The following is a 23,160-nucleotide window of genomic DNA, read 5'->3' as shown; positions in this document are numbered from 1 at the left end:
AACAGGACACGGCCCCTTCTCATCTACTCGACGCCGTGCGAGACAGGGAAAAGACGCTACCTTCCGCGTTGCAGTCCTCCCCGGTCGTTCACCTTCGAGATTGACCTTGACCGCCTCTTGTTTACCGTGGACCAAACTATCCGAACTCGTCTACCCCTAGGTATTAGGCCGATACGACTTAACTGGGGGTGTTTCGCCGACGTCGTGCTACTGTCCTCTCTATCCTCTTCGACTCTAGGCTCTTGGGTTTTGGTCCGGTGACATCCAATCGGACATTTAGCCGAGCATGCTATGGGGCGAAGAACATATGTCTATACCCATTACCCGGCAGCACTACCCACATTGGCTCTCCGCCCTCTTCGGAAGCCCATCCAGATTTTTCATCCTCACCGTGCGCTGGACGAGAGAGGTGCCCGCGGCAAATCACATGGGAGAGCTGGCGCTTAGCTTATCCCCTTATGTCCCTTCGACTCTCGCATCCCGCGGCTGGAGCACCCAATTGCCATCCTGTACGTCGGCTTATCGAGCACAGTCGTCGTCTATCGATTCTAGAGCACTTCTCCACCAACATGCCCCATGTCACCAATCACAGTGGCTTCGGCATCATCTCGCGTGTGCAGTGTCTCCTCTCAGCCCTACGAGATTTAGGCTCGGAGATCCTGTGTCGATCCTCTGCATTCCCATCCCTCCCCCAACCCTCCCCTCCCTCCCCTACATACATATTGGGTATTGAGCCACTTATATGCCTTACATCGTCACACTGGGGTCTACTACCCCTTGTCCAAGGCCACAAGTCGAAACTGTGTCGCATCCGGGCCTGGTGCCTTCGTGTCGTGCTTGACTAAACCGCCTCCAGCATAAGTATATGTAAACTGAGACTGTTCCGATCTTAACCGCAAACCCGACTTGCTCTTACAGCACACAATTCTGGGCCACAGCGTCCGCAGATACCTACATAAGACCGTAGACCACGCCTCGAAGCCTTATTGATAGTAGGCCGTCCCACGTCCAGCCTAAATCTCGCCCGCGTGAGCTCAGCAGCTTTGCCCTATATTAACGCCTAACAAATGCTGTGCTCGGAAAACTTCTTGGCTCTCCGCCTCCCACATGGCAGACAGGATTCAGGCCACACAGACACACACACACACACACACACACACACACACACATATATATATATACACCACACGCGGGGCCGAAGCCCTGGCCTGCTTCTCGGCCCCGTGGGCCTGGGCCGTGCGGTCTATTGACCGGCCCTCCCACTGGCTCGTTTACGGACGGCTGGCTTATCAACATAAACAACAAGCTACTAGCTGACCCGTTCCAGGCATCTAGGCATACGAAGGTCTACGACCGGGCCAGGACGCGTCTTCGCGCCCTCCAGGTGAAAACAAGGAATCTATTGTCCGTTTAAGCCGTCGCCACGCGATGACGCGGGTTGGCTACGTTACCGGCCAGTCTTTAAGCGACGTCTCGGATTTGATGCTTAAGGCTGACGGATGGTTGACGTCGCCGTAGCTCTGGCCCTGTCCGCGATCCCCTCCCCGTAGGGCAAGCGGACGGCCGGGTCTCATAGCCTAGGCGCAACCCCACTTTCGCTCATGCTGTCACGTTGGCTTATTGCGATGTCTCTAGGCTTATTCTATGCGGAAATACCTCACATTTTCGAGGTGGGTATCTTTGTCATCATCGAACCATAGTTAGGTACCATAACTCGAGATCCGGAGAGGCGGGTTGGTCTCATCTGAGTCATGCTCCTAGGATCCTCTCCGCTATGAGAAACCACTTGTCTGCCACCCGCGGATAACAAATACCGCTGCAGTGTCGTTGGAACAGCATTAGACCCGGCCGACGATCCCGAATAAGCAGTAGCTTCTAGCTGCTTAGCCTAGGAACTTTTGAGCCCTCCTGATCCCTGCCCAACGTTGATCGAGGCCTACCTGGCTACCTTACACGGCAACGGAATCAGCACTTATAACCACTTCCATCTACATGTCACTAGGCCTCGGCCTCCATCGTGTATGCGCTGGCGATGGGAGCTGACAAATTCCAGATTGGAATGAAATAGCCCCCCCCTTTATCAGAGACCGTTATACGACATGCATCTGGGTTGTACTGACAGTTGTGTGAATCTGCAAGACAGTTGTCCGTAATACGGCTCTACAGCGCTTGTGAGACACCGGTATATCGATGTTATCGCGGCAGCGTGTCTTCACCCTCCGCCGGCATCGTATTCGTAGCTCTTTCAGCGCTCGTAAAGTGACGGCTCATATCTCCGTGTTTATGAGTCGGATTTGGGGGCTGGATGACGTGGACCAGTTGCGGCACATATATCGAAATGTCGGGATATCTCGCATTTTATGCGTATGAGCGAGTGTGAGCGAGTGTATGAGTAAGTAATCGAGTGAGTTAAGTGGGCGGGCGAGCCTGCGTTCCGGGCCAGTACAGTAATCTACACCCGAGGACCAACTTGAGATTTCACGGCCCCGGGAACGTCGATTACTCGGCGTCTGAACGACCCGCACGCGCACGGCACTAGCTAACATACAGGTGCTTGCTTTCCCCACGACGGTCTCTGGATCCAAAGGCCGTCCGGCTCGTGCTGTCGAAGCGTGAAACCCGGGCTTATTCTCCCCAAGCCGTCCATGCTCCAACCTGTGGGACCTCTGAGAGAGACCACGTAGGCGTGTGCTGACAGCTAGGCACATATGTATGAATCCCGAGGCTAGACGATTGAGGGTTGGTATTCATCGCTACTATAGGATACTCCGTCCCTGGAACCTCGGGTGGTTCGGGGGCGGGATTAAGAGGTGGAGGACTAGCGGTACCCCTCTCGAGCCTAGGGAGGGCCAGGAAGACTGGCAACCTAGGGCCGAGCACCGCCGCGGCTCTAGGTCCGAGGTGCCGTGGCAGATTGTCGCCGCTGATCTGACATCACAGCGACAGACTCTGAATCTTAGCATGCACTTGATTTGATAGAATACCGATAGCGATCGTTGATATATGATATAGCGATGGGCGTGGTGAGTCTGACTAGGGTCGACGTGAAGGTTTAAGAGCATTAGTGGCCATCACAAAAAGGGGCGGGGCGGGAGATCAACTCTCCGGCAAAACACGGCCCCGTCATAGACTTGAATGCAGGTAGAAAGGGAGATATCTTGGGTTTTCGGAGACTCGGATTCCTAGCTTGTATAGTATAGCGGTTGAGCGGTAGAATGTATAGCCTATCGTGGGGACCATCTAGAGAGCAATCGTATACGGAAAGCCATGTTAGGAGCAATCCTTGCACTTACGCCTCGACATTGTTGTAGGCCCATGCAGTCGGCAGCGGGGGGTGAGGGATGAGCATGACTAGGCCCTATTGTGGAATGTTGGGGATTGCCTGCCTCTCTTCCTTGGTTAGGTCCGAACAGAGCAGCATAACCATCACTTGTCTTGAGACATGCATGAATCAAAGTGTCAGTCAAGAGGGTGTAGTCTCTGAACAAAGTCGCTCTGGGAGTTAATAGTAACTTTTAAATAATAAAGATCAACTACTGTCTTGGCAGAAAATGCTTGCCTTGTCCCAGCCGATGCTAATTACCTACTTGGGGGTGAATAAGCCGGCGCTCAGCCAAATTATAGCAAGACGACGGTCCTCTATAACTAGCTTATAATAATGTCTTGATCGTCTCCACCGTTTCTATCACTATCTCTCGAAATGGACCGTGGCTTGATCCTGTCTAGAACCCGACCTGCAGAGCCCTCTGTGAAAGCGAAGGCTACCTGGGCGGCCTTGAGAAGAAGAGCCGCGCGTCTATGTAGAACTCCCAAAAGACTCGATCACTATTACGTGGGCGAAAACATGTACTAGCGCGCACTTATTCACGATATGTCAATTGTCGAGTGAATTTACCGTGGTACTGCTGTCCGCCGGTGCCCGCATGTTTTACCTGTGCTGTCACCTCCACATGGCGCCGACGGCATGCATAACCCAGCTCTACGGAAGCTCCAGCACCAAGTCAGCGGAATAGGGGCTGAGAACCGGCTTGCCTTGGCCCGGCGGACGCCCCTTTCGCTGTAGACCGGCGGCTCCCCCAACTGGGTCGAGCTCCTAGAGAAGGCTACCTAGTGCCGCATTCCTTTCCCTCCTTAGGTGGTCTTCGTCTGAGATCGGGTCGGCTTGCCCAAGCCATATAACCACCCTCCACGTCACGTCACATTTCAGCCTGGTATGGGTGTGTGCCCGAAGACCCCGTCGTGGCGAACCAGATTGTATTTCTCCTTTTCTTCCAACGCGGCGCGAACCTCCGCCAGCGATCGCCACCTTTAATCCCTGCTTCCCCTGTGTGAAATCCACCCTCGCCCTTCTAACAATATTGGCGTCGCGACGGCTGAAGGTGGGTGAGTGCTCGTGGTGGTGGGTCGGGAATACCGGGATGACCGCGTCGAGAGGCTGAGAAGGGAAGACGAAGGAGGTGTGGAAAGAGGAAGAAGAGATGACAGTGGTGGCGGCGGTTATGATAGTAGTACTCGCGGGGTGCAGATCACAGCAGCAGCTAGTTGCCATTGTCTAGAGATTCTTCGCATGACGTGTCCCCGCTAATACGGCTACTCCACGTTGCCTGGTTTTGTCGACATTCTAAGTCTCGGGCGCTGCGTTCTGTCCCATTCTATTGATCCGCTTCTTCTTCACGATCGGAGAATAGTGGGGTCCGACACGGGGCGTAGGGTATAGTCAGGCGGGAGGGCGGCGGCTGGGGCGTCGAGCGAGTGGATAGACAGACTAGGACTGCAGTTAGAGACGGGAAGGGAAGAGGACCGTTTACCTGAGGCTGGCTGACACTGACAAACTTGCAGAGGATATTGAACTCGGTTGGTGGACTACTGAACAACGAAGAAAGAGGCTCTAGGAACCGGCGCTGGTCGAGCAGACGGCGCTGATCAGCTCAGACTGTTAGCTGGCGCGAGGGGCGGTTATCTGCGAGGCAGATGATGCCAGCCCATGACGGCCGAAGTGCTGAATGGAGGCTATTGGCGCGTCGATGGGGGAGCTAGCTAGGCTCAGGCGCAGATATCGTGGGCGTAACGACGAAGTCGGGCCCGCTCGAAATCAAGAAAAAGAAAAAGAAAAACCACAAAAAAGAATTCGATACCACGTCCTAGCCAAGCCCGAAATCGTCGCCGATGGCAATTCCGTTGCATACCGGGCCCGACTAAGCTCACGGCGAGAGTGACATGACCGACTATTCGGAAACTCATTCCATGACGTCATAAATAGCAAGCCAGTTGGGCAGGTTGGGAGCAAAAAGCCGAGTTGACGTCTGTCACCCCTCCCCTTTTCTTACGTTCGGAAAATCTATATATACCAAGGCGGTTGAGGAGGGGGGGACGGGGGGTTGTGAGATGCACGTAGCCAGCTGAAACCTCTCGTTAGGGTCTTCTTAGTCGACGATAACTCGCATTAGATTACCCGTTCCGGCCTGTTCAGCTCCATGCCGGCATGAAATCCTAGAGCGGTGTACAACTGTGCACAAACCACATGCGGGGGGGAAGGGAGTTGAGGAAAAGGGGTTTAATCGTTGCGATAGGGAACGAAGATAGGTATGTTGATAGGTAAGTTTGTGAAAAGGTAGGTAACTAGACAGATTGACGACAATAAGCGCGGGGCGATCTCTCCGGAGCTCATGAAGCATGAGGCGAGGCGTGTAGTACGTGTATCTCTTTCCCTCTATCCACGCCTTCTCCCAGGAAGAGCATCCTTTTACCGCCAGTCAGCCGTGGCCTACGCCCTAGTCTAGCTTATCAACATGGCACGAGACGGCACGCGTAATCTCTGACACGGTATCTCGCGTTTTGACATTAGCAGACAATCATATGCTCAGCCTGGCCGGGCGCCTGTTCGGGTATGACCGAGCCTCCCTCGCTTCTTTCCTCCTCCATCATCTCGATAAGGTCATCCAGGTGGTCATCCAAGTTCTCTGCCGCCTCCTGGTCCAGACATTGCCTCAGAAGTCGCCGATACTTGTCAATCTTCTCGCTGGTGCCCGAGCTAGCCAGAGCGTCGACGTACTCTTTCTCGGCGCGTTCCTGCTCCGCAATAAGCTCCTTGAGCTCTTGTGCGAGCTTGAGTCGATTCTCGTACGGGTCACTATCGCCCCCGTCGCCGTTCGTCGCGGGCAGGATCTTGTCGACGGCGATCTGCACGTGATATCGGCTCTGGGCAGCTAGCAACGCGAGGAGCTTGTGTTGTAATGCTGTGGCATCGCTAGCAGTCCGCGAGGCCAGCTCCTGCGGTTCCAAATTCTCCTCAAAGTGGGCCACCTGCTGGCGTACAGATGCGAGCTCATTCTGAGTGTTTCCCAGGATGCGGCGGGCCTCGACCTCGGCCTCGTTCTTCTCCTTCCATTCTTCGTCGTAGCTGTGCGCTAGATCTTGGAACTTTTCTAGGACAAGCGGGGTGATCTTGTTCTGAACCGTATTAGCTGCCTCCGAGTTGTACGTGACAGCCAGCTTTGTGACAGATTCGGTGAGGGCATCACGGAAGGAAACATGACGCTGGGTGTCGGGGGCAAACGGGGACGACGACCGTTGAGGTACCCGCTCCTTGGGGTTCCTCGTGGCATTCAGTTCCTTAATTAGATCCTCAGCGCGTATCCCCTCGGCGTTGGGGATATTGGTCGAGGCACCTCTACCCAGAAGAGCCCGGATGCATTTCCGGGCGTTTGTCTTCGCCGCCAAATGTAGTGCGGTATTACCCGCGTGGTCCCGGGCGTCGATAAGGTGTTGCATGAAGTTTGGGTCGTGCGTCTCCTGAAGCTTATTTAGAATATTGTCGAGATAGTAGCGACAGCACGAGGTGCTCGTGACCCGGCCGCTCTTCATGATGGCTGCATGATGGATGACAGTCGAACCTGACTCGTCGCGCGCGCCGACGGTGTCCCATAATTCCTTCATCACGGCCGGGAAGGTCTGCTTCTCGTAGCAATTGGTGAAATTAACGGATCGCATAAAGGGCGTCTCGCCTCTACAATTTTGGGCTCCCAGGCTCGCCCCGAATCGCTTCAATTGCTTTATTACGTCCACATCACCCATAGCGCTAGCCCAATGGAGGGCGCTGTGTCTTTCCGAGTCGATCAGCCAGTCGGGCTGGAAGTTGGGGGGGGGCTCGGGCCGGAACGTGGGCGCTTCTTGACGTGAGAGCAGGAAGTAGTCTAGCAGCTCATCGCCGTAGACGGAATGCTGTTGCTCTGTGAGGTCTTGTATGGCCTCTTCGCGTTTTCTCTTGCGATGCCCGGTCGAGTAGTGAGGCAGATCATGGCGGTCCTCCTCTGCCATGTACGAGACCGAGGCAACGGTTACGTTATCTGGGGTGTCGTCCTCGTTCAGCTGCTGACTTGCGTTCTCGTGGTCCACAACCGGCGGGGCGCCTGTATATAACATATTAGCAACCACATATCATATGTACATATATATATTCGGATGCCGCCCAGTTTTTGCTTACTCCATTTCGGCACTGCAGGCTTTCTAGGGGCCTTCGGCTTGCTCGCGTGTCTCGGGGCAGGCGGGGGGCTCTGGGTCCCGGGGGTGAATTCGAAGATGGGTCGTAGGCGTTCGTAGACGTTGTTTCTGTGCGCAAGCTGCTCGCCGGCTTCTAGAGGAATCCAGGTGCCCTGGTATTTGCCGTAGCCGCCTTGAATCTTCTCGTGGACGTCCTTCTGGACCTCACGCTCGAGGATGCGAGTTCGTGCAGGTTTATCAAATCCCGCAGCCTTCAAGATGTGTGTGGCGTTGATCCAATTGTCTTGCCTCCGGCGCATGACATGCTCCTTCAAATCGGTGCCGAATTGGTACTCGTATACCGGTATCTGTGATCCAGGCTCTCCGGTCAGTTCCCCCTCTCGATATACATATTCGGTTCCTCGCCAGCATGGCTATTACGATTGGAGGAGAAGGCGCGAAGAAGAGAGAAAAGAGGACAAGTTGCTTACACCGCTATAAGTAGCACTGTAGATGCCGGGACCGGCAGCTTCTTTCACCATGTTGGCTGCTTGCGCCCAACGGAGGCCAGATCGAAGTGCTAGTTCGGATATCGCAGGGAGCGGCGCAGGAGGGGGGGAATGGTATGGACGATGTGTTTCGCATTAGCTAGCTATGGGCGGCGCGCATTTACAACATGGCAAGGGTAATTCGATTCGCACAAGACGATAGGGAGGGAGGCGAGGAGTAGATAGAAGGGGGTACGTTGGATGCTGGTCGTATTATTGTACGCTTGATCAATGGACCGAATAGACCTGCGAATGGACCCGCGAATGGACCGGGTTGATTGGGCGGACCCGGGGGAGGGATGTGAGGGTGAGAGGTACCTAAGGTAATGTAGATATGCGTGGAGGTTCGGCGCGCAGCATTGGAAGGGCGTGTGATGGAAGCAGAGAAAAGTAATAGTAGGTATCGGTAGTAATGAAGACAGGAATCGGTGATAATTGTAGTGGTAGTGGTGGTGTTTTTTTTTTTTTCCGGACGGGGGGCGTGGTCGAAGGGGAGTTGGGAAAAGTCTCGAGGCTAATAATCATAACGAGCTGGGTCAAGAAAAGCCGCGACCCGGACGGACGCGGCGACGCGAAATGCCATTCGAAAACGACACATGGCGGCGTGGGACGACGCGGTTACCCCGACACGCGTAAATTAGACCTTACATGGTTCTAGCTCCGCTCCTCCCTTTGGATCTTCCCTTTTTCCTTCACGTGATAGATTCCTTTTTTCTTTTTTTTTCTGGGGTGTTTTTTTTTTCTTCTTCTTTTTGATCACATCATCTCGCGATCCTCCTCATCCCTCGTCTCCCATCACCACCACCTTCCGCAAGGAACTCTGTCAACAGAGTGCGACCCGCTTTCAAATCGCCGTCTATCCTCAACACAACACGGGCACCTACCTAAGTACTTAGTCTGCCTACACATTCCTGGGGGCGCCAGAGGTGCTCTCTTATAGAGGACGCAGACCCAAGATGTCGTACCCAATGTATCTGCTCAATTATCAACCCTTCCCCGTGGCGTCGCTGTTGGTGCTCGATTCTACGCATTTGCTTCTTCCGACCAACCTCGCCAGTATACCGTTCTAAACACCCATTCGTCCACGGCTTCCGGCCCGTTGGCACGACATATTAATCATGATTCCTCTCATGGGTCTATCCCAGGTAGATGAGCTGTTACCGTGTCTACAACAAGCAAAACGTCGGGGGAGAGGATCGTAGTATGGCCGATTGTTGGCGACTCGTGGGGTGGTCACGGTGTGGCTGCTTGGCAATTCCGTCTTACGGGCAGAGCTCACGTTCAAGCGGATTAAAATCAACAGTGCAGAGGTTAACCGGCTCAGGGGCATCCCGTTCGACCCATGGCGAGGATGCCTATCGTACACGACACTCTCAGGGTAGCTCTGTAGTCAGCAGATACATATAGGTGGTAATCATCTCCTCCGTTCCTATCTGTTGTCGTACGTCTCTCCTGCCTCTTTTTGTGCCCCAAGTTTCTAGGTATCGCCGTTCTATGTACCAACCGTACTAACCCCCATCCCATCATAACCTCTCCAGGACCCCGTTTCCTGCTCTGGGAGCGTGTCCACCACGATGACAACCGAGTCTATCCCTCTCAGGTCGCTCGTAGACGGCGTCGGGCATGCCTGCGAGTCCGTAGCCAATGCCGTTACTAACCTAGGGAAGGGGGTTACCACGCCACAGATCGGCATCCGGTCGATGGCTGCCGAGTGCCTGGCGACAAAGACTGTCCTCCGGAGGGTGCAGAATATCTTAGCCACTTGGGACTCGGACGACCTCCGTACGGCATTGGAGGCGGATGGCAGACCACCTGAGAAACTCGAGGCTTGTTTTGAAGTCTTGGTCCACTCCATTTCCAAGATCCTCCTCGACGTCAACTACGAGATCAAGCGCCTGCGGCGGTATTCCACCTCGGGGGACCCTCTTGCATCGGCAAAATACGTACCAGCCTTGCGCGACGTCTTTATAGATGCTAAGATCGACTTGCGTAGGAAGCGTTCTTCGCTCTGTCTTGTGCTCGATTGTCTCCAGAGGTAAGTGTGGTGTAGGTCTTGTCTTTGATCACACCCCAATCGAAATCGGGGGGTCTGACCAGCGCGAGTTTTCAGTGGGAATCTACTAGGGGCGACCATTCAGCTTCTCGAGGAGACCTCGCTTACGCAGCTACCGTCCGGTAAGCTAGGGTCGTCCAAGCTAGAGCCCGTGTTGACTATCGAGCCGCCCAAACTCTCCGATCGACATGACGTACGGCACCTCCTAGTCAAGTATCGACCTAAGGGTACGCGCCCTGGTGAGAGGGACCCGAAGCTTATTCGCAGGCTACGCAACGCCATCATCAAGTGTGACCGCACCGTCGTACACAAATGCCTTGCGATGAAAGTCGATCCCAACGCCCAACTGGAACAGGTCGGAACGTCTCCGGTTCACCAGGCCCTGGATACGGTAGAGGCGTCGCTGGCTTGCGATAATGTTGCGGCCGCGCGGGCGTCGACATCCATTGTGACGGATCTGGTCATCGCAGGCGCCGATCTCCACGAGCTAGATGAGCATGGCCGAACTCCTCTCATCCGCGCCGCCATGAACGAGATGCCTAGCTTCTTGGTCTCCTTAATGTTGGAATTTGGCTCGTCGGCAAACGCCAGAGACAGGCAGAAGAATACTGCACTCCACCACGCGGCGACTCGGGCCCTCTCGGACGAGACGGCAAACCTTGACACCATCCAGGTCTTGGTAGTCCACGGTGCTGACCAGAGCCTGAGGAACAGGAGGGGACGTACACCGCTGCACGAGGCGATCTCATTCGGACGGCTCCAGTGTGCCCAGATGTTACTAGATTATGGCGCGAACCTTGAGACTACCGACAGCAATGGCTGGACGCCGTTATTCGGGGCCGTCGTTCAGGGGAGTGCGGTGTTGACGAAGTTGATGTGCGATCGCGGCGCCGTCGTCGATAAGAAGGACAGGAGTGGGCAGACGGCCCTTCGCTACGCCATCTCTCAGGGATGCGGCGAAGTTGCTGAAGCCTTGCTAGAGGCCGGGGCCGATGTGAACCTAGTCACCAAAGGCGAAACGCCTCTATGCCAAGCAACTTCCAAGTCTAACCTGTCGCTTCTCGAGCTTCTCCTGGCACGGGACGCCGACGTCTCATTGCCATCGCCGAGTTATTGCGACGCCCTGCCGATACACATCGCGGCTATGGGGAGGGACCCGGCTATCCTGGAGGTGCTTTTGCGGGCGGGATCCCCTATCAACGCGAGAGATGCCGAAGGACGGACACCGTTGAGGTGGGCGATCAACGATGGGGGGGGCGAGATGGTACATTTTCTCTTCAGCAAGGGCGCAGCAAAGTGACGCATCCCTTAGGTTAGGTACCTACCTCTACTACTACGTATAGGTACTTTAGGAGGTTTAGGTAGGTAGGTACCTAGGTATAACTATCAGTATGTTAGGCACCCAAGGAACTGGCACATAGGAGGTCAGGAGGCAGTTTAGGCGATCTACGCCTATGTTTGTAGGCGGTGTCCGTCGAATTGGTAGTTGGCCGGGCTGGATAGGGCTATGTATCAACGTATTGACTAATCTGAGTTTCTAATCCAATCACGGGGGCAGATTCGTCCCAATCGGGAAAACCCCAACTTGATAATCTCCTAACCGGCCGAAGGACCTTAGGTACTCACCTACCTACATACTTGCGTGTAGAGGTAGGTTAGGTAGAGGCGAGCACTTCTCTCGTTAGAGCCCGGCGCTGCACCACATCGCTAGTGCGCATGACGACATAACAAACTAGTCTTATGTTTTCTAGTCGTAGCGTCATCCCTCTTCCCATATCTCGCGCGTCTTTGCCATTACCCCTCAATGGCGGCTGGGTATACCGTTCTGCGGAACCGGGGCGGGGAGGTAAGGGGTACTCAGTACATGGTCTTCAGCTCCAACTTTTCCCTATGTGGCGTATGCCGATAGAACTGGAACCTTGGTAGGTATGAGTGACAGTTGCGTGCACGGAGATACACTGTATATGCGCGTCTGTATGTAATAACAGAATCTATGTATTAAAAACACATCACCGGATGGCCGATGGGCTACCCCGCCCTGCCGCCGGGGTCGGGATGGCAGAAAACACCGTCCTCGGTGCCATTCATCGCGTCGACGCCGTCCAAGATCCGACTTTAGCATCACTCTGATAAGCAAGTACCTACCTGGAGTATAAAGGACCTCGAGTAGGTACCTAGGTACCTACAAGTAAGTGCCTTAGGTAATGTAGGTATGTACATGCAGGAATGGATGCATGTCTCCGGCCCAAGTCCAAGGATCTTACTTACCTACCTGCCTACCTGTGCTCGCCCGTCTCCCCCTCCCTCTGTGTCCTGGCTTCCGCTTACAGATTTTGCACCCGTGGCGGTTATTGACAGACGAACACCGCTTCCCTCCTTGCCTCTGCTCCTCCTGCGCGCCCTCGAACAAAGTATCCCAACGTTTCTAGACACGAAGACAGAAGCCTATTCGACATGCCTCTGATAGCTTCGGCACCCCGAGACCGCATCATCCTGGGTCTGATGACCTTTGGACCTGATGCTAGCGCCGGCGCCCGCATCACCGACGTCAGCGAATTCAACCGGTGCCTAGACACCTTCCAAGCTCGCGGCTACAACGAGGTCGATACTGCGCGGGTCTACATCGACGGGCAGCAAGAGGCCTTCACGCGTGAGACCAAATGGAAGGAGCGTGGATTGACCTTGGCCACCAAGTTCAAGTATCCCGCCGAAGCCGGCACGTACCAGGCGGCAAAGGTAGTCGAGAGTCTCGAGACAAGCCTCAAGGAGTTGGGTACGGAGTCCGTGGACGTGAGTGACGATATCTACCTTCAACCCGACCCGGGGAATTGGTAAGGAACCGATGCTGACGGAGGAGCCGCATAGATCATCTACCTCCACGCAGCCGACCGCGCGACACCCTTTGCCGAGACTCTCGAGGCCGTAGACAAGCTCCACAAGGCGGGCAAGTTCGTGCAATTCGGCATCTCTAACTTTACGGCCGCCGAGGTGGCCGAGGTTGTGCTGACGTGCAAGTACAACGGCTGGGTACGCCCGACTGTCTACCAGGGGATGTACAACGCCATCACGAGGGGCATCGAGGCGGAGCTGATACCGACCTGTCGCCGCTATGGACTGGATATCGTGGTGTATAACCCGATCGCAGGCGGTCTCTTCAGCGGCAAGATCAAGAGCGTGGACATCGACCCGGCGGAGGGCCGCTTCAGCACCAAGAGCAGCACGGGTGCCAACTACCGCCGCCGGTACTTCAAGGAGAGCACGTTCAAGGCACTGCAGACGGCGGAGCGGGCCGTGGAAAAGCACCCAGAGCTGAGCTTGGTCGAAGTAGCGCTGCGGTGGGTGGTACACCACAGTAAGTTGAAGATCAAGGGCGGTACCGACGGGATCCTCATCGGGGTCAGCTCACACGACCAGCTCGTGAGCAACCTGGATAATCTGGAGAAGGGACCGCTACCGGAGGACGTTTTGCAGGCGCTAGATGAGGCGTGGAAGATCGCGCAGCCGGATGCGCCCAACTACTGGCACAAGGATCTCGTGTACACATACGACACACGGGCGGCACTGTTTGGGCCTGGGGCGAAGTGAACGTCGGGGACCTTGGAGGGTTCGTAAGATGTACGTACACGAAGCAAATATGGTTAATATTCCCAATCTAGGCCGTTTACGGGGAGCGAGAAATGGCGAGGCGAGGGACGGTGATGCTTGAGGATAAACACACGACGAGTGAGACGTGGAAGAAAGGCGCATTTGCCAGGCAAGTTGTGCAACACGACAGGTAAGATAGGGGGGTTACCTACCTGTGTATGGGAGTGGCGCCGATTAGGTACGTTGAGTAGGGACCTGACCTAGGGCGTGCGTGCGTGAGAAATTTGTGGCTGGCAATCCAGCCAAGAGAGAATGTCTGAAGATGCAGGATGTAGGTAAGGTACTATACAAACCACGTATGGCCGATTGATTGGAACAAGGGATGGTAGCACGACCGCGTCGAATCTACCTCCTAAGGTAGGGAGGTGAAGGATGTACCTAATATAGGGTGGCCTACCCGTAGTAGGTACATTAGGTACCTATCTATGTAAGTGCTAGGTCCTAATGCACCTAGCCCCTCACCTGACCTCCCCTATGGCGGATCACGGCACCTTAGGTACTTTTCCATACCTAAAACCTCCTAGCTTTGGGGACCTGAGGTCACCTGCCTACCGGTACGTAGAGATACCTAGCTACCCAAGATATAATAGAGTAGGAGGGTGTACTGTGTAGGTACCTACATCGTCTGATATCCATGATACGAAAGGGGGCAGGCCCAGGGCCATGGACCAGACGTATTAGGTAATGCATACATGTACGCGTAGGTGCACGCATCATTACATCAAGTGGAGGAAGTGCCGGCTACGTACTACCGTAGTCCCAAGATGCCTAACCTACGGTTCATAACCCATGCTTCAAATTGATGATCGCCAACGACAATCCAATCTGTCTTGCATCCCTCCCTCCCGACCTGCGTCCTGTGTATACCTTCACACCCACAGAATCCGCCGCCCTCCATCCGAACGAATAGGCATCCCGATCCAACCCCAAGTCTCCTCGCCGTCGCTCCCTACCACGCACGCGACCTGAGTATTTTCCGCACCTGTGTCTGCATGTCTACGTAAGATCCCATCCAATCCGAAGCACATGCCTAACCCAAGCACGGCACCAAGCACAGCATTACCTCCTGGGTAACCGTCTTCCCAATTCTTAGGGCGCTTCTTCTTTATTCACCCAGCCTGTATTATTCCTACGGTTTCGTCTCATCCCGATTACTTTATCTTTTCTTTTCCTTTTCCTTTTCTTTTCTTTTTCCCCCTTTTTTCCCAATTCACAATTCTTCTTAAATGCCTTCGCACGACACCACCACCGCCAACCCCGCCAACGGCAACAATATACGGCTCTCCAGCATCCCGGCTCGCTTGCAACCGACGTACCAGTATTCGAAGGCCGAGCCGTCACCCCTATCCGCAAGTTCCTACGGATCGAGTATAGAAGACTACATCGGCAGCGGTACCGATACCGTGGGAGGGAGAACGCCCGTATTTGATAGGCGCCTGTCTTTCGTCCAGGAAGACCACCGCCTCAGTAGCCGAGCCGCTGAATTCCGCGCGTCCGAATCCGACTCTGACGACGACGAGACCGCTATGTCGGGGAACAAGCGGCCAGCCTTCCTCCGCCCGGCCGACGGCCGCGCCGTCACGCCGCTCCTCAAGAAAATAGCCGACGAAGACCGTGGGAGGTCACGATACAGCGGCTCCCTACCCGCGACGCCTATGTCTCTCCCCATCTCCAGTCCTGCTACCATCCAGTCTCCCTACACGCCCCGGTCGACCGTACGGTCTCTATCCCCCGACACGCAGGCGCGCATGGCCGTCCGCAAAAAGTATACTTACGCCGCCGTCTTCCTCGTCGTATCGCTCGTTTCCTTCTGCATCCAGACTGAGCTCGGCCGGTATGTGCAACACGAGCTGGGTTGGGATAAGGCGTACTGCATGCTTTATCTCACACACGGATCCTGGGCCCTACTGTGGCCCGTACAACTTGTGATACTGCGCATACAGAAGCGAGACGTGCCGTGGCCGACCTTCTGGCGGAGACACCTGTACTTGCTGCGCTCGACTGCGCACATGGTCGCCCAGCAGGAGACGGACATCCCGCGACATGTCATACAGCGCAGCCCCTTGCCCTACATGATCCGGACCACTGCCTTCATAACCACCTCTCTAACCGTCGCCGGCCTCAGTTGGTACGTCGCCGTTAGCATGACCACCCCGAGCGACTTGACCGCCATCTACAACTGCTCCGCCTTCTTTGCCTACGCATTTAGTGTGCCGTTGCTAAAGGAGAAGCTACGTCTCGACAAGTCAATATCTGTCCTCATTGCCATCGCCGGCGTGTTGGTCGTAGCGTACGGGGACCCGAGCGGCCCGGCGGCTGCGGGAGGGGATGGCTCTAGCGACAACGCCGCTTCTACCCGCTTCCTCGGAAACATGATCATCGGCGCCGGCAGCGTGCTGTATGGTCTTTACGAGGTCATGTACAAGCGGTGGGCGTGCCCGCCGGAGGGTACCTCGGCGACACGCGGCATGATCTTCGCCAACGCGTTCGGAACCTGCATCGGCCTGTTCACACTGCTCGTGCTGTGGGTGCCACTGCCGGTGCTCCATGTTTTGGGCTGGGAGACATTCGAAATACCGACGGGTGCCGCTGCTTTCTACCTCATCATCAGCATCGTCATGAACGCGACGTTCGCGGGCAGTTTCCTTGTGATGATCTCGCTAACCTCACCAGTGCTCAGCTCCGTCGCGGCGCTGCTGACCATCTTCATCGTTGCCGTCGTCGATTGGCTGCTCACGGGCCAGTCGATGGGCAGCGCCACGGTCACAGGAGGCTGCATGATCGTCGTCGCCTTCCTCATGCTAAGCTGGAGCACTTGGCGCGAGATGGCCGAGGACGCCGAGCGCAAGACTGTTATTGCCGATGGCCCTGTGGGCGCGGCCGACTGGAGCAGCGATGACGACGACAAGGACGACGACCGACTCGATTAACTAGCGAAGATCGGGATCTCGTTGGACTCGAGCATATCACGTCCACTTTTCCCCGGCCGCTCTCCCTTCCTCCTTCATATTTTATCTTCCCACCCCCGTTAAGTATCCCTTCGTTTTCGATCTAGCCGCGGATAAGTAGTCGCTGGGCGGTGCTTATCACACTCTACTATACCCTTAGCATTGTACTAGATAACATTAGACACTAGAGGGTTTTACACATCCTTTCTCCTTTTTTTTCCCCCTCTTGGATCACATACTTCATACCCGGACAAGGGTACGGCGTCGATGGCGGCAAGGACAGGGACGGGTTTGTACATACATAGACGCGAGAAGTGACTTTGGCGTCACACAAGTATAGAATGATGCCGCCTTATATCAGGGAGGAGGAGGGTTGAATATGTCCGTCTATCGACCCGGCTACATAAGCATTGGGTATATCTGGCAAATTTTCCTACATCGCAGCCTATAGCCATGGATGGCGGTTTACGGGTGGTTGCAAGGCTATTATTAATGCGGCTACACCACGGCGGCGGCGGCGGCGCACCAGGCTTTGATATTTCGCTCCGGGAGCTACCCAGCAGGCTGTAGAAACGCCTTGTACTTACTCAATAAGGCGAATAGTCGCGACCCTGCAAACAGACACTTAGATGAGAGAGACGAGGGGTTTAGAACAGTGGTTCACGTACATGCATGGAAGCTCTGCATAAGATTCCAATGCTACCGGGCATATGTCTACTTATCCTTCGGTATTAGATGCATATTGTTAGTAGCACCTACGTTCTATCCAGACCTATAGGTGGTTATCGGAATCTGATTTCACGCGTTTGGCATCTCGGGGGGTTTTCAAGCTAGAGAGAGTCCCTATTTCGATTTGGTGTATTTGTAATTCGTGGGAGGATCCCAATTCTCGAGCATATTTCTCCATTTCAACACCGATACACGGTAGAATCCCTAGCCAATACCTTCGGCACCCGTTACCTATCGCTCGGAATGCCTCCCCACGTATTTACATATGCCTTGACTGGAGCCGGGTTGTAGCCACCCTCCCCTCCCCTTCTCCGAACCATCGGCCCCCTCGCCGACTAGCGGCTTTTCCACAGATAGACATTTAACTAGGTATGTAGGCGGGTAGAACTGTGTGGCCTCGCACTTGATCGAGATTGCTAAGCCAGTTCACGCCCTTGAAGTTGAAGTGTTTCCGAGCGTTTGGTTAGCCATCGCGTGAGCAGGCCACGTCGATGATAAGAGAGTCGTTGTAGTTTCTCAGGGTTGAGCTAGATGCGGCGAATCGCACGCAGACATGAGAAGAGGTGAGACATGACGCTCGCATCCACCCGGCAGGTCAAGAAAAAGGAAGAGATTCCATTACGCCGGAAATAGCCGTTATCCGGGGAGGTTCCGAGGGCTGGCGTGGCCATCTATTTCTCGATCCACAATGGGGAAGTCTCCTTTATCGCCAACATTGACGAGGACGCCCTCCCGTCCGACCTTCCACCCCTTGACGCCGCTCTCCTCGATGATCTCCGTGGCCTGATCCCACGCGCTACGATCAGCGACGTCGCCGCACTCAAACACGCGCAGCGTCGCCCAATTGCGCGAGCCGTGCGGCAAGATTGCGAGGGCCGGCGCGGCGCCGGCAAACAAGATTTCCTCCACGAGAGCGTTGTACACGTTGTCGCGCTCCATCCACATGTCAGCCAAGTCGATGTGCCGCATCTCATCCCCATCCTGAAGAATTTGGTTGCCAGGCCGCGGCGTTAGCTGTATGAAGAGGCGCCTCAGCCGCGGCAGGTGCTGCAGCAAGACGTCAACATGTGACGATAGCGGAAAGATGGCGATGTAGTTGAAGTCAACGATAGTTGGCGGGATGAGTGGCACGTCGTTCGGGTACTCTTCACATCCGAGCAGCGCTCCGAGCATGGACGGCGGCCGCCGGTGGAAGAACTCGTATGTCCGATAGACTCGGGTCGACGAGCCTTCGTTGAGGAGTATCGAGGTCCAAGGGCGGATGGTGAACAGATGACAGGCTGGCGGTCTCCTAAGCCGGGTTGCAAGAGAGGTACTCGAAGCAGCAGCCAGAGCCGTCGATTGGGACGCTCTTGTAGTATCTGGTGGTGGGATTTGAGGATTTGGTGGAGATGCCTCTCCTAACCCATCCAGAGGGCCTTCATGGCAATCACCTCTTATAGCGCGGGCCAATGAGAGAATATGGTAAGGTATACTAAACGACCATGCGTCATCCAGGAAGAGCATCCGGGACATGAATGCGGCGAGAGTAGTTGGAGGAGCGATGATAGTAAATCGCAGCGGATCGATAACGCCAAAGAGCTGGTCCCATAGCCACTCGAGATCGACAGAGCGTATCTCCGGCGTCATCCGCCGAGCATTGGCTTCCTTATCGACGAAATCTACCACCATGGTGAAGGTGGCGACGGCGCGGTCCAGCTGGTGATCCTCTAGAAACCGAAGTAGGGGTATGGGATTGAGTGTGAAGGCACTAAGAGAGGATATCTTGGGCCTCCATAGAATGTGGCGGAATAGGATAGGGAGGACCAGGATCCGCCACGATTTGCGGACGAGGGAGACGGTCTTGAGCGTCCGGATGACTATAGACGGGATATCCAGCATATCATTGTTCGGCTGCTCGTGAAGCCGCTCCTGGGATGGAGCACGGGTGTCCAGGAATTGGAATACGTGCAAAAGCAGCTCCGGAGGCACACGATCCATAGTGCCTAATGAATGGAAATTGTAGAGGGGGTTGAAAGGAATATTCGACGGTGATCATGCCCGTCTTCTAGCCCATCTAGGTGTCTATCAGGTTAGATCTAGAGACGGACCAACAATCTCTCGTACCCTAGGCTTCGATTCACGAGCTGCCTTAGACGTTAGGTACCAACCGTAGCCTTGCCGAATAGGAACGATGAACGGAACGGCAGGCCTCGGATTGCTGATGCCGCCGGTGATGCCCACGACGACATAGACCACCCGTTCCAAGTTTTCAAACGGGGTAACTGTGCACACACCGACTATGCCACAAGGGTCGCCGCTCACGCCCATGTGTTTGTCAGCGACAATCACGCCTTTTCTGAACGTTGTAGCCTTCCCCCGTAAGGCAACCCGTCCAGTTTCAACCGATCGCAAGTTTCCGCAGTAATGCGAGATGAGGTTGGGGAGGTGGGACGAACGAAGCGGGACGAGGGGCATTTAAGGGTCCATCCGGATATGTACATAGCAGGCAGGCTAGATAAGTAGCGAAGACTACCAAGTAGCGCCGTTAGGAATCGAACCTATCCTTCGTTAAGTAACCTACTGATCTGTCCCTACCTACCTGCCTCAGGTACCTCAGCAGGTAAAGGTTAGGTAGGAGGGGTACCTGCCTGACTTCCTCCAACATGAAATGTGCCTAACGCCAATCCGCGCGGAGCGGCAGTATAGAATGTGTACATATAGGTACCTATGCATAGTACCTTCACTACGCTCTGCGCTTCCCCATTACCTACCTACGTTTTTGCTGCATAGGTACCTACCTCGAAAACATAGGTGCCTCTCTGGAGGCCAAGAGAAAAAAAGTACATATAACTAGATAATTAATTTTAAGCACCTAATTATATAAACTTTATTGTAATAAGGTTGATTAATATAAAAATAACTATAATTAAGTAAGAAACCTTTATTATTAAGGTCTTATATCTTATTGTTATCTTTTAAATAAGATAAATACCTATATATAGTAAATTCTACCAAGGCTAGTCCTACTGCACCACCGCAATACCGTGTCATTATTATAGATTTACTGTCGATTTGCCCCTCTCTCTTTAGTAGCTATCTACCTAGGCATGTAGGTAGGTACACGTATGTACCTACCCGATAAGCGAGCGCTCGGGTAACTACACCCAGAATCGAGATCTCTCTCGTAGACCACCCGTCTCAGAAAGGTGCCGTTCTCACCTCTCATCGAGAAGATGGGCCAGGCGCCCCTTGCTATCAAGGGGACACTCTGTGAACTCTGTTGCCAATTTGTCTGCGACCTCTTCGCCTTCGATTTCGAACCCCAAACCGTCTACCCGGCGCGCTGGCAACCGATCAGTCCAGATTCCTGGACAGAGTACGCCTGGGGCGATGGCTTCCGGCACCACGAAACCCTCGACAGCCTCTCGGAAAGCTCTAATACGTGCGAGTTCTGCCATGTCCTCTACGCCGACCTCGGGTCTCTGGACTCGGACCTGTGCCAGGGCTGGTTAGGCCTGTACCCTTTCTGGGTCATGGGTAGGATAGGAGAGAACAAGCACAAGGGACGCTTTCGTGCCGGTTTTCGTGGGGGGCTGTCTAGGATGCCCGAGGGAGGTGGTCGCATCGGGAGCATCCCACTACATAGCTTTAAAGTCTGCCGGCGTGGACCTCCAAGCGAAGGCGAGGAGATCCCTTTCTTTGATGCTTACAAAGCGTCGCCTGCGATACCGTCAACGCTTTCCCCGCCGGAGATCGCCCGAAAGGTGACGAGGTGGCAGCAGGAATGCCTAACCGCTCACCCAGCGTGCGCCCAGAATGCATATAGACATGAGCTTCCCACAAGGGTGATCGACTTGGGTGAGGATAAGGCTGTCCCGATCCGTCTATATGAATCGCGTGGCGAGGAGGCGCCGTACGTTGCTCTTAGCCACTGTTGGGGCGGCGTGATCCCCTCCGTTACGACCCTAGCAAACAAGATGGCGAGGTTCGCTGCGATGAACGAAGACGATCTTCCGCGCAACTTCCGAGACGCCATCGAGGTCGCTCGTGCCCTCGGGATACGATACCTGTGGATAGATGCCCTGTGCATTATCCAGGACTCGAAAGCAGATTGGCTCAGGGAAGCTGGTAAGATGGGAACCGTCTACGCTGGCGCGTCGGTAGTGATATCTGCGCTTGATTCTACCGTTAGTACCGCCGGGTTCTTGAAGCCCAACCGAGTACCTCTGGCTATCCTCAACGATCATTACGCCGTCCAGAAGGTGTTCCCGGACCTTTATGATTACCTCCTACAGTGTCCCCTTGTCCAGCGTGGCTGGTGCATGCAGGAGAGACTGCTGGCACCGCACATACTTCATTTCGGGGGAGAACAGATGTTTTGGGAATGCTATAGTGATTTTAAGTGCGAAGACGGTATGAATTTCTCTGGTGAATCAAGCGGGCACGTCATGGCAAAATTTATGGCCATCAGGAAGCACATAGGTACTTCCGCTGCCCAGGCGAATGAGCTGCAGTGGCAGGCCTGGTATCAGTTGCTGGAAGAGTACACGACGAGGAATTTCACAGTCTTTTCAGATAAGCTACCCGCCCTGGCTGGAGCGGCCTCCCTTTTCAAGTCCACGAAGCCAGCTGCGACATACGTTGCCGGCTTGTGGAAGGAAGACATCGCGCGGGGGCTCCTTTGGGGGGCTCATTACGATCATATGCCCGGTCGGAAAGTCTGGGGCATCAGTCCAACCGACACGATCGTCGAACTCTCCAGGCCACCCGCGAAACGTGCGCCGAGTTGGAGTTGGGCGGCTCTCGACGGCCAGATCGACTTTTGGGCGCTTCGAATCAACGGGTTTATTGCCGAGGTGCTAGAAGTCGAAATGGGTATAGGTGATAACGTGCTCACAGAAGCCTTCCCGGAAGGGACCTTGAGGCTAAGGGGGGCCGTTGCACAAATGACTTACCTCAAACCTTCTGTAGGACCTCGCTCCGATGTTGGAATGTTGACGTTCGGACAAGACGACACTTGCGACGACGAGACGGCCATACTAGGGGGGTGCGTGATGGATCTAGATCGCCAGTCGTCACGGATATGCTGGGTCATGATCATGGCTAGATCAAATGATAGTTGGTATTTGCTCGTCCTCGATAAGCGCGACGACGGATCGTACCGGAGGGTCGGGATGGCTACATCCTATAGTGTTAGAGTCGACCCCGCGAGATTTGAGATGGAAGATATCCGGATCGTGTGAACTTCTACAGACTCTCCAATGACAAAAGACATAACAACAGGGGATGAAATGACACATCGAGACTTCGCAAGTACACTAACACCAGCATTGCTCCGTGAGACGCAAGGTGGGAGCAACTTGATAAAACCAGAATGGATGCCATGGTACCGTGACGCTATGGACTGAGGTCGGCTCATGTGATTCTCGATGCCGTGAGCTTCGATAAGGTCTGGCCGTACGAGCTCAGCCACCAGAGCACACTGGGGATTTTGACGAGAATTTGCCCTCCCATATCAGGACCGATGTCTTGTTTGGCTGAGGCAGCGTGTCCGCATCGGCGCGCCTATTCATTTCGTTTTGCGGATAGAATTTCATGAATGTTGCTTAACACATGGGTGCCGCTTGCGTGTACGAGTATGCCACCTTACTACGTAGTAGTTCTACAATACAGGGAGAGTAGGGATGTGTGGGATTCGACGGGATATTCTTTCTTGGGGGGGGAATGCGTAGCGTCGTGGGTTGACGCTGTTCTCATGCGTGCGTGTAGATTTTGA

At 54.6% G+C, this 23,160-nt stretch overlaps 7 protein-coding genes across 7 annotated transcripts; 4 read left to right on the top strand and 3 right to left on the bottom strand.

Moving 5' to 3' along the window:
* Positions 1-5,758: 5,758 nt before the first annotated feature.
* GGS23DRAFT_400746 (ANK-repeat protein MBP1) lies at positions 5,759-8,126 on the bottom strand. The gene is made up of 3 exons (XM_051513581.1): positions 7,971-8,126; positions 7,484-7,847; positions 5,759-7,409 (listed from the first exon to the last, which is right to left on the bottom strand). Exons 1-3 carry the CDS (start codon positions 8,019-8,021, stop codon positions 5,842-5,844), a joined length of 1,983 nt encoding a protein of 660 aa, XP_051367404.1. The 5' UTR covers positions 8,022-8,126; the 3' UTR covers positions 5,759-5,841.
* An 882-nt stretch (positions 8,127-9,008) lies between these two features.
* GGS23DRAFT_400707 (uncharacterized protein) lies at positions 9,009-9,527 on the bottom strand. The gene has a single exon (XM_051513579.1). It carries the CDS (start codon positions 9,355-9,357, stop codon positions 9,094-9,096), a length of 264 nt encoding a protein of 87 aa, XP_051367403.1. The 5' UTR covers positions 9,358-9,527; the 3' UTR covers positions 9,009-9,093.
* GGS23DRAFT_400690 (uncharacterized protein) lies at positions 9,480-10,234 on the top strand. Its single transcript, XM_051513578.1, has one exon. It carries the CDS (start codon positions 9,602-9,604, stop codon positions 10,064-10,066), a length of 465 nt encoding a protein of 154 aa, XP_051367402.1. The 5' UTR covers positions 9,480-9,601; the 3' UTR covers positions 10,067-10,234.
* GGS23DRAFT_400712 (ankyrin repeat-containing domain protein) lies at positions 10,133-11,558 on the top strand. The gene is made up of 2 exons (XM_051513580.1): positions 10,133-10,268; positions 10,358-11,558. The coding sequence occupies exon 2, from the start codon at positions 10,403-10,405 to the stop codon at positions 11,378-11,380; it is 978 nt and encodes a 325-aa protein (XP_051367401.1). The 5' UTR covers positions 10,133-10,268; positions 10,358-10,402; the 3' UTR covers positions 11,381-11,558.
* Positions 11,559-12,534: 976 nt separating this feature from the next.
* GGS23DRAFT_608075 (NADP-dependent oxidoreductase domain-containing protein) lies at positions 12,535-16,655 on the top strand (the record flags this gene model as incomplete). The annotated part of the gene is made up of 4 exons (XM_051520151.1): positions 12,535-12,870; positions 12,946-13,661; positions 15,014-15,163; positions 15,197-16,655. The coding sequence occupies 4 exons, from the start codon at positions 12,535-12,537 to the stop codon at positions 16,653-16,655; spliced, it is 2,661 nt and encodes an 886-aa protein (XP_051367400.1).
* Positions 16,656-17,512: 857 nt separating this feature from the next.
* On the bottom strand, positions 17,513-19,904 carry GGS23DRAFT_589184 (uncharacterized protein). Its single transcript, XM_051517603.1, has one exon. The coding sequence runs from the start codon at positions 19,380-19,382 to the stop codon at positions 18,039-18,041; it is 1,344 nt and encodes a 447-aa protein (XP_051367399.1). The 5' UTR covers positions 19,383-19,904; the 3' UTR covers positions 17,513-18,038.
* A 522-nt stretch (positions 19,905-20,426) lies between these two features.
* Positions 20,427-22,907, top strand: GGS23DRAFT_400550 (HET-domain-containing protein). Its single transcript, XM_051513577.1, has one exon. It carries the CDS (start codon positions 20,618-20,620, stop codon positions 22,625-22,627), a length of 2,010 nt encoding a protein of 669 aa, XP_051367398.1. The 5' UTR covers positions 20,427-20,617; the 3' UTR covers positions 22,628-22,907.
* The last annotated feature ends 253 nt before the right edge of the window (positions 22,908-23,160 follow it).

The sequence above is a fragment of the Durotheca rogersii genome (assembly GCF_024521655.1).
Source record: "Durotheca rogersii strain YMJ 92031201 chromosome Unknown GGS23scaffold_48, whole genome shotgun sequence".
Classification (NCBI taxonomy): domain Eukaryota; kingdom Fungi; phylum Ascomycota; class Sordariomycetes; order Xylariales; family Xylariaceae; genus Durotheca; species Durotheca rogersii.
Note: the sequence above shows the minus strand (reverse complement) of the source record. Positions and strands in the feature narration are given on the sequence as shown.